This window comes from Chiloscyllium punctatum, chromosome 49 (genome assembly GCF_047496795.1).
Source record: "Chiloscyllium punctatum isolate Juve2018m chromosome 49, sChiPun1.3, whole genome shotgun sequence".
In the NCBI taxonomy this organism is placed as follows: Eukaryota; Metazoa; Chordata; class Chondrichthyes; order Orectolobiformes; family Hemiscylliidae; genus Chiloscyllium; species Chiloscyllium punctatum.
Window position 1 is genome coordinate 15,384,433 of NC_092787.1, and position 14,796 is coordinate 15,399,228.

At 42.3% G+C, this 14,796-nt stretch overlaps 1 protein-coding gene across 1 annotated transcript in view; it reads right to left on the reverse strand.

Annotated features, from left to right (window-relative positions):
• c5 (complement component 5) overlaps window positions 1–14,796 on the reverse strand; it is a 128,486-nt gene that overhangs the window by 13,622 nt on the left and 100,068 nt on the right. The window contains exons 30-32 of the mRNA XM_072566111.1: window positions 13,616–13,768; window positions 13,409–13,471; window positions 874–958 (exon numbers count right to left, since the gene is read on the reverse strand). Coding sequence (XP_072422212.1) covers window positions 874–958; window positions 13,409–13,471; window positions 13,616–13,768 — 301 coding nt within the window. The remainder of the gene's footprint in view (window positions 1–873; window positions 959–13,408; window positions 13,472–13,615; window positions 13,769–14,796) is intronic.

Here is a 14,796-nt window from a genome sequence, read left to right on the forward strand (position 1 = left end):
AATTTCAATGTGCAGAAAAATCTATGTGTTCAAGTGCACAAATCACAAAAGATTGGTATGCAGTTACAGCATTTAATAGGGAAAGCAAGTGGTATGCTAGCCATTATTATGAGAGGAATTAAACATTAAAGTAAGGATCATATGCTTCAGTTATACATGGCATTGTTGGACCCACATCTCAAATACAGTGTGCAGTTTTGATGCAAATGGTGTAAATGTGTTGGTGGAGAATTACAAGAATGACACCTGGAATGAGTGGATCATCTTGTGAGGATAGGTTAGAAAGGTTGGGCACTAAAATCAAACAAAGAACTGCAAATGCTGGAGATCTGAAACAAAAACAGAAATTGCCAGTGAAAATCAGCAGGTCTGGTAGCATTTGTGGGGAGAAGGCAGAATTAACATTTCAAATCCGGTTCTGATGAACACTCACAGGACTCAAACATTGCATCTGCTTTTTTCCCCACAGATGCTTGCAGACCTGCTGAATTTTGCCAGCAAATTCTGTCTTGGTTTTCGATAGGTTGAGCTGGTTTCCAAGATGTAACAGAAAGGATGTGTACTCTGGTGGGTGCAAGGACAACGGAATGCTGATTTAAAATTAGGAGTTTTCCTTTTAGGACAGCAATGAGGAGAATTTTTTTTCCTCTCAGAAGGTTGAGACTTTGGAACTCTCTGCCTCAGAAAATGTGGAGACAGAATCATTGAATATTTTTTAAGACAAAGATAGATAGATTCCTGTTAGGCAAGGGAATCAAAGATTATTGGGATAGATGGGAATGTGCATTAAAAGAACTTTAAACAAAACAAGATGAGTCCTTACAAATGTTTTAAAATTCATTAAAGTCTCTATGACCTAATATAACTACTGACCTGAAATAATTTCTGTGGCTTCTATCTTTAGAGAGAAATCACAAGTTTCACTGGGTGTGCCAATGACATAATACACACTCCTCATCTACATGTAAAACAGGATACAATCAAACAATGCATTTTTAAAATATGTAGCCTTATAAATATTGTTTTGAATAAATTTAAACTATTTACTTCAGTTGAAGAATCCTGCAATGTTGAAAGATAATTACCAAAATTTGTTTGAAAATTGCTCATAGTACAGTTTTTCTTATATTACCCCAGTCGCAATTTTATTCCGTTAATCTGGTTATTCATGGCAGAGATAAGATATTAGGTATGTATCAGTTTTGTAATCAAATAGATAACAAGAAAGTGACTTTCAATTTCTGTTTGCACTCATTAAATCAATCTGAACAGTGTAGTGGCACAAGTGTTACACTTTGTGTCCATGACACACAAACAACTGGTCAGGTCAAAATTATCAAGAAGCCATCTCTGGGAATTGTGCATATTGGAACTTAGGACAAGGACAAGGGCAGCCTTAACTGCAATTCCAATCATTGCTGAATTATTGGCAATCTTTGTCTGACAGTTCACATATCAAGTCACTGTTTAAAGATTAATGTGTTGACTGATGAATGCCCATGAAAAGAATGTACAGAATCTTATAGGGGTCCAAGTGATGTGGGCTATGGTGAGATCTTTGGCTAAATGAGTTGAGGAGACCAGGGAGACCTATCTCAATATTGGAAGCATCTCACTACATACTTTTACAAGTGATGAGGTGAGGTTCTTGCTAGACAGTGGTGAGTTGCCAACTGAGTGGGATTGTTAAATGCCTTATTAACGTGACAAGTCGCAGTGTTAATATTCAGCTTCCTCTCCTACCAAATGCGCCAAACAAGCTGGACATTGAGAGTTCTTGACATGGAAATCAGAGTGGGTACCTGGCACCTTCGGCTCACTGCTGGCTGCAACCAGCCTTGAGTTACTCAGCATTGAACAGCATGACTGAGCAGAATGCATTGGCACCAGCAGCATGCACCCCTCATACACTGGCATTCAACAATAGCCAACTTCTCATGACCATCAAGGTACCTCTCTGATCCATTTGCAGGATGCTCAGGAAGAGGTGCTGGCAGGTGGGACTAGATTGAGTTGGGATATCTGGTTGGCCTGGAGTTGGACCGAAGGTTAAAAATGTGTTGCTGGAAAAGCGCAGCAGGTCAGGCAGCATCAAAGGAAAAGGAGAATCGATGTTTCGGGAATGCCCGAAACATCGATTCTCCTTCTCCTTTGATGCTGCCTGACCTGCTGCACTTTTCCAGCAACACATTTTTAAGCTCTGATCTCCAGCATCTGCAATCCTCACTTTCTCCTAGTTGGACCGAAGGGTGTGTTTCCATGCTGCACTTCTCTATGACTATGACTCTATAACAGGCTTGTATTTTCAAGTTCGACTGCAACTAATATTGAAAAGCTCTAGCTAGGACACTGCTAGGACACGAATTGGACCAGGCTACACAGTAGAGTTGCCTGCTTTCTTTGTGCTTGTTCACTTAACACCTATCTGCATGCTCCCATCATCCATGCCTGCTAGCGTGCCTTACTGAGCACCAGTCCTCGGTCAAGGGAGTAGACCTAGTGTGCCAGGTCATTCTCACACCTGCACCATGTGCCAGAAGCTTACATGGCAAACACACTGTGTGTGCAGTAAGCCTGCAGCAATGCCTCATTGAAGTTTACAAAGGCATCCTTCATTCATGTGGTCCCAGCACAGTAAGTCGAGGGCAGCCTTCAAATCAGTCCAAGGAATTGGCCAAGGTTAGGCATTGTTTGAAGTGATCTTGGCATGGATCCTTGACTCTGCAGGCTGGTAGGTAGCCCCGTGGCACCACAGAGGATAGTCTGGGGGCTTAGGGCTGGGAGATTGAGTCTGAGCACCTCTCATCCAGGGCTGCCCAGTTAAGTCACTCAGGTGGATGAACCACAGCCAGTCCTTTGGGTCCATAAGGGGAAAGAGGAATGGGGCAACAATGGGCACTGCTGCCATGTGAGGAAGAGTTGAGAATCCACACTTTAGGACTGGAGTTTCCAGGCTAGGGAAGGACAATGAGAATTGTGAAGTGGGGATACAGAAAAATGTGGATGGGAAAGGGGTCATGCAGTAAGGGCAGTTTGTCCACAGGAAGGAACATGCTGGCTTAAAGAATGACACACCTGGCAGGGCAATCTCATATGCCAGACTGGGAAAAGATGGGGGGGTCCAAGATCTTGTAGGTGGGAACCGAGGGAGGTGCGAAACCCACGGAGTCTACAGGAAGGGATTCCAATATGACATCTGGATGTACAGGACCTTTGCGACATGAAGAAGCAGAGGCTGGAAGCTACTGGCTAAAGACGGTACAATGTCACCTTCCCGTAGGCTAGAAATTGAAAGTGTGCAATGAGAAAGAAAATGGTTGACTACCCTTGGTGTGGGCGGGACAAGTGACTTGAAATTGAGTGTTTGGTTAAGAAAAAGAAGGAAGCACATGTCAGGTATAAATAGGATAGATCGAGTGAATCCTTAGAAGAGCATAAAGAAAGTAGGAGTATACTTAAGAGGGAATTCAGGAGTGCAAAATGCGGACATGAGATAGCTTTGGCAAATAGAATTAAGGAGAATCCAAAGTGTTTTTAATAAATATATTAAGGACAAAAGGGTAACTAGGGAGAGAATAGAGCCCCTCAAAGATCAGCAAGGCAGCCTTTGTGTGGATCCACAGAAAATGGGGGAGATACTAAATGAATATTTTGCATCAGCATTTACTGCTGATCAGGTGTACCCGAGAACTCTGTGGGAAGCTAGAGAAGTGATTGCTGGGCCTCTTGCTGGGATATTTATATCATCGATAGTCACAGGTGAGGTGCCGGAAGACTGGAGGTTGGCAAATGTGGTGCCACTGCTTAAGAAGGGTGGTAAAGACAAGCCAGGGAACTATAGACCAGTAAGCCTGACCTCAGTGGTGAGCAAGTTGTTGGAGGGAATCCTGAGGGACAGGATGTACTTGTATTTGGAAAGGCAAGGACTGATTCGGGATAGTCAACATGGCTTTGTGCGTGGGAGATCATGTCTCACAAACTTGATTGAGATTTTTGAAGAAGTAACAAAGAGGATTGATGAGGGCAGAGCGGTAGATGTGATCTATGTGGACTTCAGTAAGGCATTCGACAAGGATCCCCATGGGAGACTGATTAGCAAGGTTAGATCTCACGGAATACAGGGAGAACTAGCCATTTGGATACAGAACTGGTTCAAAGGTAGAAGACAGAGGGTGGTGGTGGAGGGTTGTTTTTCAGACTGGAGGCCTGTGACCAGTGGAGTGCCACTAGGATCAGTGCTGGGCCTGCTACTTTTTGTCATTTACATAAATGATTTGGATGCGAGCATAAGAGGTACTGTTAGTAAATTTGCAGATGACACCAAAATTGGAGGTGTAGTGGACAGCGAAAAGGGTTACCTCAGGTTACAACAGGATCTTGACCAGATGGGCCAATGGGCTGAGAAGTGGCAGATGGAGTTTAATTCAGATAAATGCAAGGTGCTGCATTTTGGGAAAGCAAATCTTAGCAGGACTTATACACTTAATGGTAAGGTCCCAGGGAGTGTTGCCGAACAAACAGACCTTGGAGTGCAGGTTCATAGCACCTTGAAAGTGGAGTCGCAGGTAGATAGGATAGTGAAGAAGGCGTTTGGTATGCTTTCCTTTATTGGTCAGAGTGTTGAGTACAGGAGTTGGGAGGTCATGTTGTGGCTGTACAGGACATTGGTTAGGCCATTGGAATATTGCGTGCAATTCTGGTCTCCTTCCTTTTGGAACGATGTTGTGAAACTTGAAAGGGTTCAGAAAAGATTTACAAGGATGTTGCCAGTGTTGGAGGATCTGAGCTACAGGGAGAGGCTGAACAGGCTGGGGTATTTTTTTCCTGCAGCATCGGAGGCTGATGGGGGACCTTATAGATGTTTACAAAATTATGAGGGGCATGGATAGGGTAAATAGATAAAGTCTTTTCCCTGGGGTTGGAGAGTCCAGAACTAGAGGGCATAGGTTTAGGGTGAGAAGGGAAGGATATAAAAGAGACCTAAGAGGTAACTTTTTCATGCAAAGGGTGGTACATGTATGGAATGAGCTGCCAGAGGATGTGGTGGACGCTGGTACAATTGCAACATTTAAGAGGCATTTGGTATATGAATAGGAAGGGCTTGGAGGGATATGGGCCGGGTGCTAGCAGGTGGGACTAGTTTGGGTTGGGATATCTGGTCGGCATGGATGGGTTGGACCGAAGGGTCTGTTTCCATGCTGTACATTTCTATGACTCTAAGACTTGTGTGGTCGAGGACTGCAGGATCCAATGATGTAAGGATCTTTGACGAGAAAATATATTACATACAGACCCATGCACTTTATAGGACATAGAACTGTGGAGTTTCTAATCCTTGGCTGTCCTAATGCAATGGCTCCCTATTTGCTGTACATCTTCCGCTCCAGACATCACTGCCAATCTCATTCACAGCCATAGTTCTGAACACTTAGGACAGGGAAATAATTGGGCTATTTTAGGACAGGGGAAATGGTATTGGAAGGACCTATTTTCCTGTATACACATTGTTCATCTTGCTTCCACATGCTGCATTGTCACCTATGCTGAAGCAGAGAAGGTCGTTGAACTTCTATGACACTGCTGGCCATTCTTCCACATCATGGAGACCATAACATATTGGAGCCTCCAACCCTTCTTAAGAAGGGTGGTACATTTGCCATTTTCCAGTCATCTAGGACCCTGCCTGACTCCCACGTTTCACAAAGGGGTCACTACCAATGCCTCTACATTCTCCACAGCTATCTCCTTGAAAACTCTGGGATGTAGCTCATCTAGTCCAGATGATTTATCCACCTTCAGATCTTTTAACTTCCCCCAGACCTTCTCCTTTGTGATGGCTACTACACTCACCTCTTCCCCATGACGCTCTTGAAGTTTTAGTATGTCGCTGGTGTCTTCCACTGTGAAAACTGATGTAAAGTACCTAGTCAATTCCTCTGCCATTTCTTTGCTCCCCATAACTACTTCTCCAGCCTCATTTTCCAGTGTTTCGATGTCATTCTTGCCTCTCTCTTATCTTTTAGATACCTTTAAAAACCTATACAATCTTATTTTATACTCCTAGCTAGCTTATTCTCATATTTCATTTCTCTCCTCCCTTATTGTTTCTTTAGTTATCCTCTGGTGGTTTTTAAAGGCTTCCCAATCTTCTGGCTTCCCACAAACCCTCATCAGATTTTCTGCTTTTTCTTTTATGCTGTCCCTGACTTCTCTTGTCAGCCATGGTTGCTTATCCTCCCCTTAGTAGATTTATTCTTACTTGGGATAAATTTCTGCTGTGCCTCCCAAATTATCCGCAGAAACTCCTGCCATTGCTGCTTCATCATTTCCCCTGCTAGACTCCCCTTCCAATCAGGTAAAAACAATGACTGCAGATGCTGGAAAGCAAATACTGGATTAGTGGTGCTGGAAGAGCACAGCAGTTCAGGCAGCATCCAACGAGCAGCGTCCAACCTGAACTGCTGTGCTCTTCCAGCACCACTAATCCAGTATCCCCTTACAATCAACAGTTCCACTTTCATATCTTTGAGGTGACCTTTATTCAATTGTAATACCATTACATCTGATTCCAGCTTCTCCCTCTCAAACTACAGGATGAATTCTGTCATATAATGGTCCCTGGTAAGAGTTCCCTCACGTTCTCCTCTTTATTTATGTCTGCCTCATTACACATCACTAAATCCAGAATTCCCTGTTCCCTAGCGGGCTCTACCACAAGCTGTACCAAAAAAATACTTGTGGACATTCCACAAATTCCTTTTTGTGCAATCTGTTACCAACCAGTCCACCTGTATTTTGAAGTCCCTCTTGATTAATATAATTACGTCTTTCTTACATGGCTTTTCTATTGCCTGATTTATTTTCATCCCCACATCGTGACTACTGGTAGCAGGCCAGTACATGACTCCCATCAGGATCTTTTTTCCTTTGTAGTTCATCAACTCTACCCACACAGGTTCTACACCGTCCAACTCTATATCACTTCTTGCTATTGATTTAATTTCATTTCTGACTAAAAAGGCAACCCCACCTCCATATGTACCTTTGGATATGTAGTTCCCAGTCCTGGTGCCCTTGCAGCCATGTCTCTGTGATACTCACAACATATGTATCTGTGAATTTTAATCTTGCTTACCTTGTTCTGAGATGGCACTGATCCAAGTGGCAACCTCAGGACAGGCTGCCACAGACTAGTGGCATGGCCTCCTCTGCCTCTCTTGCACCAACATCTTAACAGGGACCATAAGGTCCCTGTCAGAGAATCACTGTGCCATCTTTCCCTTCTCTGAAATGTTAGGATTCCATCCTTGACTGAGCTATTTCAGAATAATGCCAGAGCTTGTTCAGCTGCATACCAGCCTTTTAAAGATGTTATGGGCACCAGGGATGGCAGAATCTTCGAAGATATCATGTAAGTTGTGTGTTGTTCTAGGAATGCTACTTGGTATTATTCCAATAGCATTAGACATAGGGATTACAGTAGCGGCTAGATAGCTAATGAGCCAAGTTTGATACAATACAGAGAGACATTGTGCTTAGTCTCATGGTGAGAATCCCTCCATAAATTCAAAGCAACTTGCATTTAGTCAAAAGAATATAAGATTCAGTCTAATGTTACCACAGTAGTGTAAATACTGGTTTACCTTCAGGATATCCAAGAGAAAAATTTAAAAGGACAAAATTTGAAAAAAGATTAAATCAACTAGAAAATAGATATGCATCTGAAAATCTAGATCATATCGGATATGATGCTTTTTCTTTCCGATATTGGAGGGGCTGGTAAGTGAGGTCCGATTCAGACCAGAAATAAGCAGTCATAAGGCTGGAATGGAGTGAGACAGGAATGAAATGTCATGTTTTTCCCAACTATTTTCAGAACTCCTTCAACTCTGGTGTGGCCAAGAGTAGAAAAAAAATTAGAAATGCTAGTTGGGAAATGTGGAAGAAGAAATAAGTTGGTAAAATAAAAACATGTACGGGAGCATGGGTATCAAGAGACTTTAAAGGAGATGAAACAGAAGCTAAGGTAGGTGGGTGGGAGAAAACCTTTCAAAGGTAGCATGAGAAGACAAACTTTTTAATAATTTTCATAAAAAAAGAGTAAATATGGAGAGGTTGTGTTTTATTTTTATATTGCAAAGAAAGACAATCAGAAATCAAGTGGCTAATTTAATTTAGTCCAACAACATGGCCCAGAGAATTTCTCCATAATGGAGAAATAGAGAATTGACAGAAATATCACAAAATACAAGTTCCAGCCTCAAATGTGCCACTTCCTAATGTTGCATGGGAACAGTGTAGGGACAGTCTAGATAATGTGTGTGTGGTTTGAGAAATGGCTGGCCATTTAAACAGTCACCTGCCTATATTGAAGTCTCATTTTGGCACCCTTGTTGTCTGGAACCTGGTGAGTGCAGAGCAGGCGATCTCAAAGCAGGTCAGTTTCAGTGAATTTAAGATACTCAGGGTACCTCTTTGGAGAGCTGAAGTACCCTGTGGATACGGTCCCAAGATATCTTAGGGAGTGGGGGAGAGCCAGTGCCCTGAAGGATACCAGGTGCCATTGAGAGGAAGGGGTAATCAGGTACTCTTTAGGATTGCAAAATATCAAGAAGAATGTGCCAGAAGTGCATAAACTCATTGGTATTGTCCAACTCTCAAAGAACTGTCAAAGCTATAAAAACCCAGAATACAAATGTTTGCTTCCATAAGAGATCAGTTGAAGAGTTTCAATGTATTTTACTTGTTTTCTTAACCAATGAGATTGCTTTTTAAATTAGTGATGTCATCTGTAGACACATAACTTTAATTTTTGTCAGCGCAACTTCTGAGGTCTATCCATGTCAGATATTAGGTGAGTTGGCACTGGGGGAGATGAGTCGAAAAGTGTGGAGCTGGAAAAGCACAGCAGGTCAGACAGCATCCGAGGAGCAGGCATAAAGCCTTCAGGAATGTGAAGGGGGAAAGAAGCTGAGAGATAAATAGGGGAGTGGGGGTTGTTCGGGAGAAGGAATCTGGGAAGGCGATAGGCGGATGCAGATGGGGGGTAATTGTGATAGGTAGGTGGGGAGGGTGTGAAGGTAGGTGGGAAGGAAGATTGACAGGTGGGACAGGGAAAGAGGGTGATGCCGAATTGGAGGGTGGGATCTGGAATGAGGTGGGGGTAGGGGAGATTTGGAAACTAGTGAAGTTGATGTTGATGCTGTGTGGTTGAAGGATTCCAGGGCGGAAGATGAGGCATTCTTCCTCTAGTTGTCGGGTGGCTTAGATTTGACATTGGAGGCAGCCCTGGGCTTGCATGTCTTTGGGGGAGTGTAAGGGGGAGTTAAAATGGTCGTCCACAGGGCATTGGGGTTGTTTGGTGTGTGTGTGTGTGTGTGTGTGTGTGTGTCCCAGAGGTGTTCCCCGAAATGGTCCACAAGTTGGCATCCTATCTCCCCAATGTAGAGGAGACCACATCCGGAGCAATGGACACAGTAGATGAGATGAGTGGATGTGAGGGAAAAATCTCTGCTGGATGTGAAATGATCCTTTGAAGCCTTGGACGGGAGTTGAGGTGTGAAGAGTGGACACTTCCCACACCTTTTACACCTCTTGTGATGGCAAGGGAATGTTCTGGGTGTTGAGGGTGGGTTGGTGGGGGATGTGGACCTGATGAGGCAATCACGGAGGGAATAGTCTCAGAGGGGTGGGGAGGGAAATATATCTCTGGTGGTGGGGTTTGATTGCATGTGGTGGAAATGAAAGAGGATGATCCCCTGTATTTAGAGATTAGTGTGGTGCAAGGTGAGGACCAGGGAGTTCTATCCTTATTGCACAGATGACAAGATTGGTAGGTAGGGAGAAGAATCAGAAATAATGTGGCACTATCTTGGCATATAGAAGTCAAGTGTGATGCATATAGGACCGAAGTCAGCATAGGAACTCCAAAGGAATTACATGGAATAAAAATCAAATATTCTAGGGTACTTCTATATCAAGTTTGCAGAGTCAGAAAATGTCTAATCTCTCTGCTCTCAACCAGGATTAATCAAACTATAGAATGATGAAGCACAGGAACAGCCCATTCAGCTTGAATAATAAAGGATATAAATAGTTATTACAGCCTTAAGTACATTGAAGAGCACTCACTTTTCTTAAAGCCCATCCAAAGCATTTAAATCTTGTCAAGTGCTTACCCGTTATAAAATCTGATTTGCCAACTCACAATAAAGACAGTTTATCTTCTAATAACCTCTTTGAACTGTCAATTATAAATTGTAAAATTAAAGTCCCCTTGCAACCAACTGAGTTAATTCTAGCATGAGGCATGTGCCCAAGCATTGGTAAAGAATACTTAGGCAAATGACTATTATAACTGCTAGAACAGATTACTTCCAACTGTCACTGACATGGGCAACATGCTTTTAATTTTTATAACTTGTTGGGTATTTAAATCATTTCACATCATGACAGTCACACATACTTTATCTATTCTCAAAGACAATGCTCAAAGTATATGGAAGCATTGGGTGAAATCCCTGCTAAAGCAACACCAACAACTGCCAGTGGTCAGGATGCAGGAACTGTTATTGGGACTGTCTTTTGCTGAGTCTGCAAGATCTGGCAATATCATCTGCAGGGTCTTGTGTGGAGCGTCAGCAAGGAGAAGGCATGGTTTGATGGAGGGGGTGTTTCAAGGACGGTGTGGGGAGGAAGAAGGAAGTTTAAATGAAATGAGGGAAAGGGGGCAATAAGGGGGTGTAAGGGTAGGGGAGAAGGAGGCTATAGGGATGATGTGTATAAAAGGGGTTGCAAGAGATATGGGGATGGAAAGGGAGACTGCAAGAGGTGTGAGGGGGGATGAAGGAAGTGAAAGAGGTGTGAAGAGGGAGAAGGAAGCCGCAAGAGGTATAAAACTGGAGGTGAAGGCTGCAAGAAGTATGGGTGAGGAGAAGGAGGTTACAAGAGATGTAAGGGCGAGAAGAAAACTGTAAAAGGTGTGAAAACCAAAAGAAGGCTGTAAGCAAGGTGTGGGGTGCATGAAGAATGCTGCAGTGGGTGTTGGGAAGGTGGGGGGAAGGCTGCAGAGGGCACATGGTGAACAGGAGAGAGAAAAACATGTCAACTTGTCAACAGAGGAATACAAGAAAAGTTCAAGTAACTGTGGTAATGAAATCTTTGCAAAGAAATGTGTAATGTCGAGTTTAAGGTGATGTAAGTAATATGTTAATACCTGGTTAAAATGTTTCAGTGTTATGATCGTGTTATGGAAACATGTTAGCTGTGATCTTGCCAATCTGAGCAAGGTGAGTTTAGAATGATGGCTATTTGTGTATAAAAGATTATGTTAAAATTGAAAGGGTTCAGAAAAGGTGGCACGGTGGCACAGTGGTTAGCACTGCTGCCTCTCAGCACCAGAGACCCGGGTTCAATTCCCGCCTCAGGCGACCCTCTGTGTGGAGTTTGCACGTTCTCCCCGTGTCTGTGTGGGTTTCCTCCGGGTGCTCCAGTTTCCTCCCACAGTCCAAAAATGTGCAGGTTAGGTAAATTGGCCAAGTTAAATTGCCCGTAGTGTTAGGTGAAGGGGTAAATGTAGGGGAATGGGTTTGGGTGGGTTACGCTTCGGCGGGTCGGTGTGGACTTGTTGGGCTGAAAGGCCTGTTTCCACACTGTAAGTAATCTAATCTAATCTAAAAGATTTACAAATGATGTGACAGGGACTGGAGGATCTAGGCTATAGGTTTAATAGGCTGGACCTTCTTTCCCTGGAACATCAGAGGCTGAGGGGTGACCTTACAGAAGTTTATAAAATCATGAAGGGCATGGATAAGGTGAATAGCTAGGGTCTTTTTTCCTAGGGTAGGGTAATCCAAAACTAGACGGCATGGGTTTAAGGTAATAGGGAAAGATTTAAAAGGGATCTGAGGGGCAACTTTTTCACACAAAGTGGTGCACGTATGGAATGAGTTATTGGAGGAGGCAGTGTGGGCACACGCAATTACAACATTTAAAAGATATTTGGATGGGTATACTAATCAGAAGGGTTTACAGAAATATGGGCCAATTGCTGGCAAATGGGACTGGACGTCTTCGGATATCTGGACTGAAAGATGTGTTCCCGGGCTGTATAACTCTATGACTTTAAGTGTGCATCAGTTATTATGGGGAGAAGAAAACATTGGTTAATTTATGTCTGTATTCTTATATCAAGTTAAATACTATGGTGCATTTCCTTATATGTTGTGTTATATGTTTAATGGAAACTTAACAGTTATTAAAAATACTGATGAATTATTCTAATTCTGTTTTGCTTGACCTTATATGTCATAAATACAGAGGGTATTGTCATTAATCATAACCCAATAGTTGAGTAAATGTAGCCTTTGAAACCAAAAATATATCCCTCAAAAATCAAAAAGTAGACCTTGAAAATCTCAAGAAGAGCCTTGAGAAAGAAAAATAGTTTTGACCCCTGCAAGCCTTACATTTAACTCCATTTATTTGTGACTCCCACACTATAGGTTAACACCTTGGCTACAGCAAATATGGGTTTGTTTGATCTCAGCAGTGAGTACAAAATGCCCTGCTGAGTTCAGATTTCCCTGATGTGGGTGCCATACACTTGCCTTCCTTTTCCCCTACTGGTGGAAATGGGAAGTGTTGGAAATAGGGGTGGAGTTTCCTAAATTTGAAATTTGTCCACTATTTCTGAAGACTCACACAGCTGTCTTGTTTACAGAAAAACAGACTACCAAACTGGGGCAAAAGTATTACCTCTGCCCATCTTCATTTGTGGAGATCATAATCACAAGTTCATATTGGACGATAGGCACCAGGCTCACTGGCCATTTGGCTTAAGGTTAAAGTAAGTGAACAATTCCGCTGTACATCAGTCCTTGTTGATTATGTTGTATTTTTCACCAAAAAGCATTGTTTTATCATTTGCAATTATTTTGTAATAAATGAACAAGTATCATTTGATGGATGGATGCAGGTGGCTATGATATACTAACAAACAGCGACGTAGAGAAAATCCATTAATTAACATACATGCACAAAGGTCAGAAGGAGCTTTCTGAGAATTTTGGATTATAATAGATTGGGATCAGTTATAAACAAGGTTATGATCTTGATTCCTTTATTGATAGATGGCTCCAGTAGAGCGGATTATCAGAGACATCTAGTGACCACCAATCTCTCCAGCAAATATCAATCATATTAGAACTCCAAATATGGGATTTCACTATTGCAGACTAGATTTGATGAAAGATTTCAGTCATCCCTTGAGTAACTGATTACTGCATGACATTATATGAGTAGGGTGAATAATGTCTAATGGCTACTTTTAATTATTTGCATTTTTATTCCTTACCACTTGACAATTTTTTTTGATCATGGCAGAATGCAATGAGAATTTGTTACTTACATTAACAATGGCTGTCCCAGTTCCACCAGTGGTTTTAATTATTACATTATCATTTTTCTCAATCTGCCAAAAATAGAACAAAAGTGAGTAAAATACTATCACAATCCTTACAATGAAAAAGGACAAAATAATGAGGCATCCTGCAACCCATATTCCAAAATTATAAATTCAATGAATGCAAACCAAAACACTTCAATAGTAACTTACTTCCTGTGGTTTTGTGAATGCTTTTTGTTCATTTAGTTCAAACTGCTGAATGTGGCCAAGTCTTCTGTAGTCCACAGTTATGGACATCTGAAGCTTAGTTCGTTTCATATTAATAACATACTCTGTCAAACTCTCAAGGGCTGTTACAGTGTCCTGCCGTTAAAAAAAACTTGACATTTAGAATTTAGTGTAGATACACCACAAAAGCTAAAACAACTGAATTCTCAAAGCTGAAAAGAAGACAAAAAAGTGATAAGGCATAAAAAAAATTTTAAAACTATGCATTATAAAGTCATGGAGTAATTTGCAACACAGAAGGAGGCTGTTCAGTGTACTGGACTAAAATAATTCCACAGAAGTCGGTATCCCATCACCAAGTCACTCTTTCTTACACATTGAAAGTCCTTTACACTGATCCAGCTCCCTCTAGTCTAATGGTGATCGTGCTTTTTGTGCACCTTCTTTACAGCTGTAACTTTGTATTCCTCACTCCATTTAAATCACCCTATAATCTTTGTATGCTATGATCTGCCTGTATTGCAAGCAAGACAAAAACTTTTCATTGTACTTCGGTACATGTGATAATAATAAATCAGATCAAATCAAATCAGAACCACTTCTCAGAGTGAACAGAGCCTCTTGTTTTTTTTTCTTCTTATCCTGACTCAAAGACAACGGTTGTTTTTTCAGGAGCGTCCTTTTTTTTCCCTCATTGTCACTGCAATAACTCCACTGCAATAACTCCTCAGAGGCCGGTATCCCGTCACCGAGTCCCCCTTTATTCACAGAGGGAGAGTCCTTGCCACTGACCCAGCTCCCTCAGAGCCAGCTCTCAGACTGAACAGAACCTCTGCCACTCCTGATTATATTTGTTTTTGGTTTTTTTCCCTTTTTTTTAAACCCCACACTCCCGCCTGACTGCGGTAGTGCTTATTTTATTTGCCCAGCCCCCATGTTGTGTGTGTGCAGGTGTGAGGCACAGTGAGCGACACAAGGTGTACAAATCTTTATTCGGTTTCCATCACCAGGAAGAAAGGAAACACTCGAGTGGCCAGTGACAAGCACTGCCCTTCACATCAAAGGGCAATGCTGTGTGATCAAAAACAGTGAAGGGGGGGCAGGGATTAAATCAAAATAGAGTTGGAGGAGGAAATAATACACTCCACTCCCTGCGGCGCCCA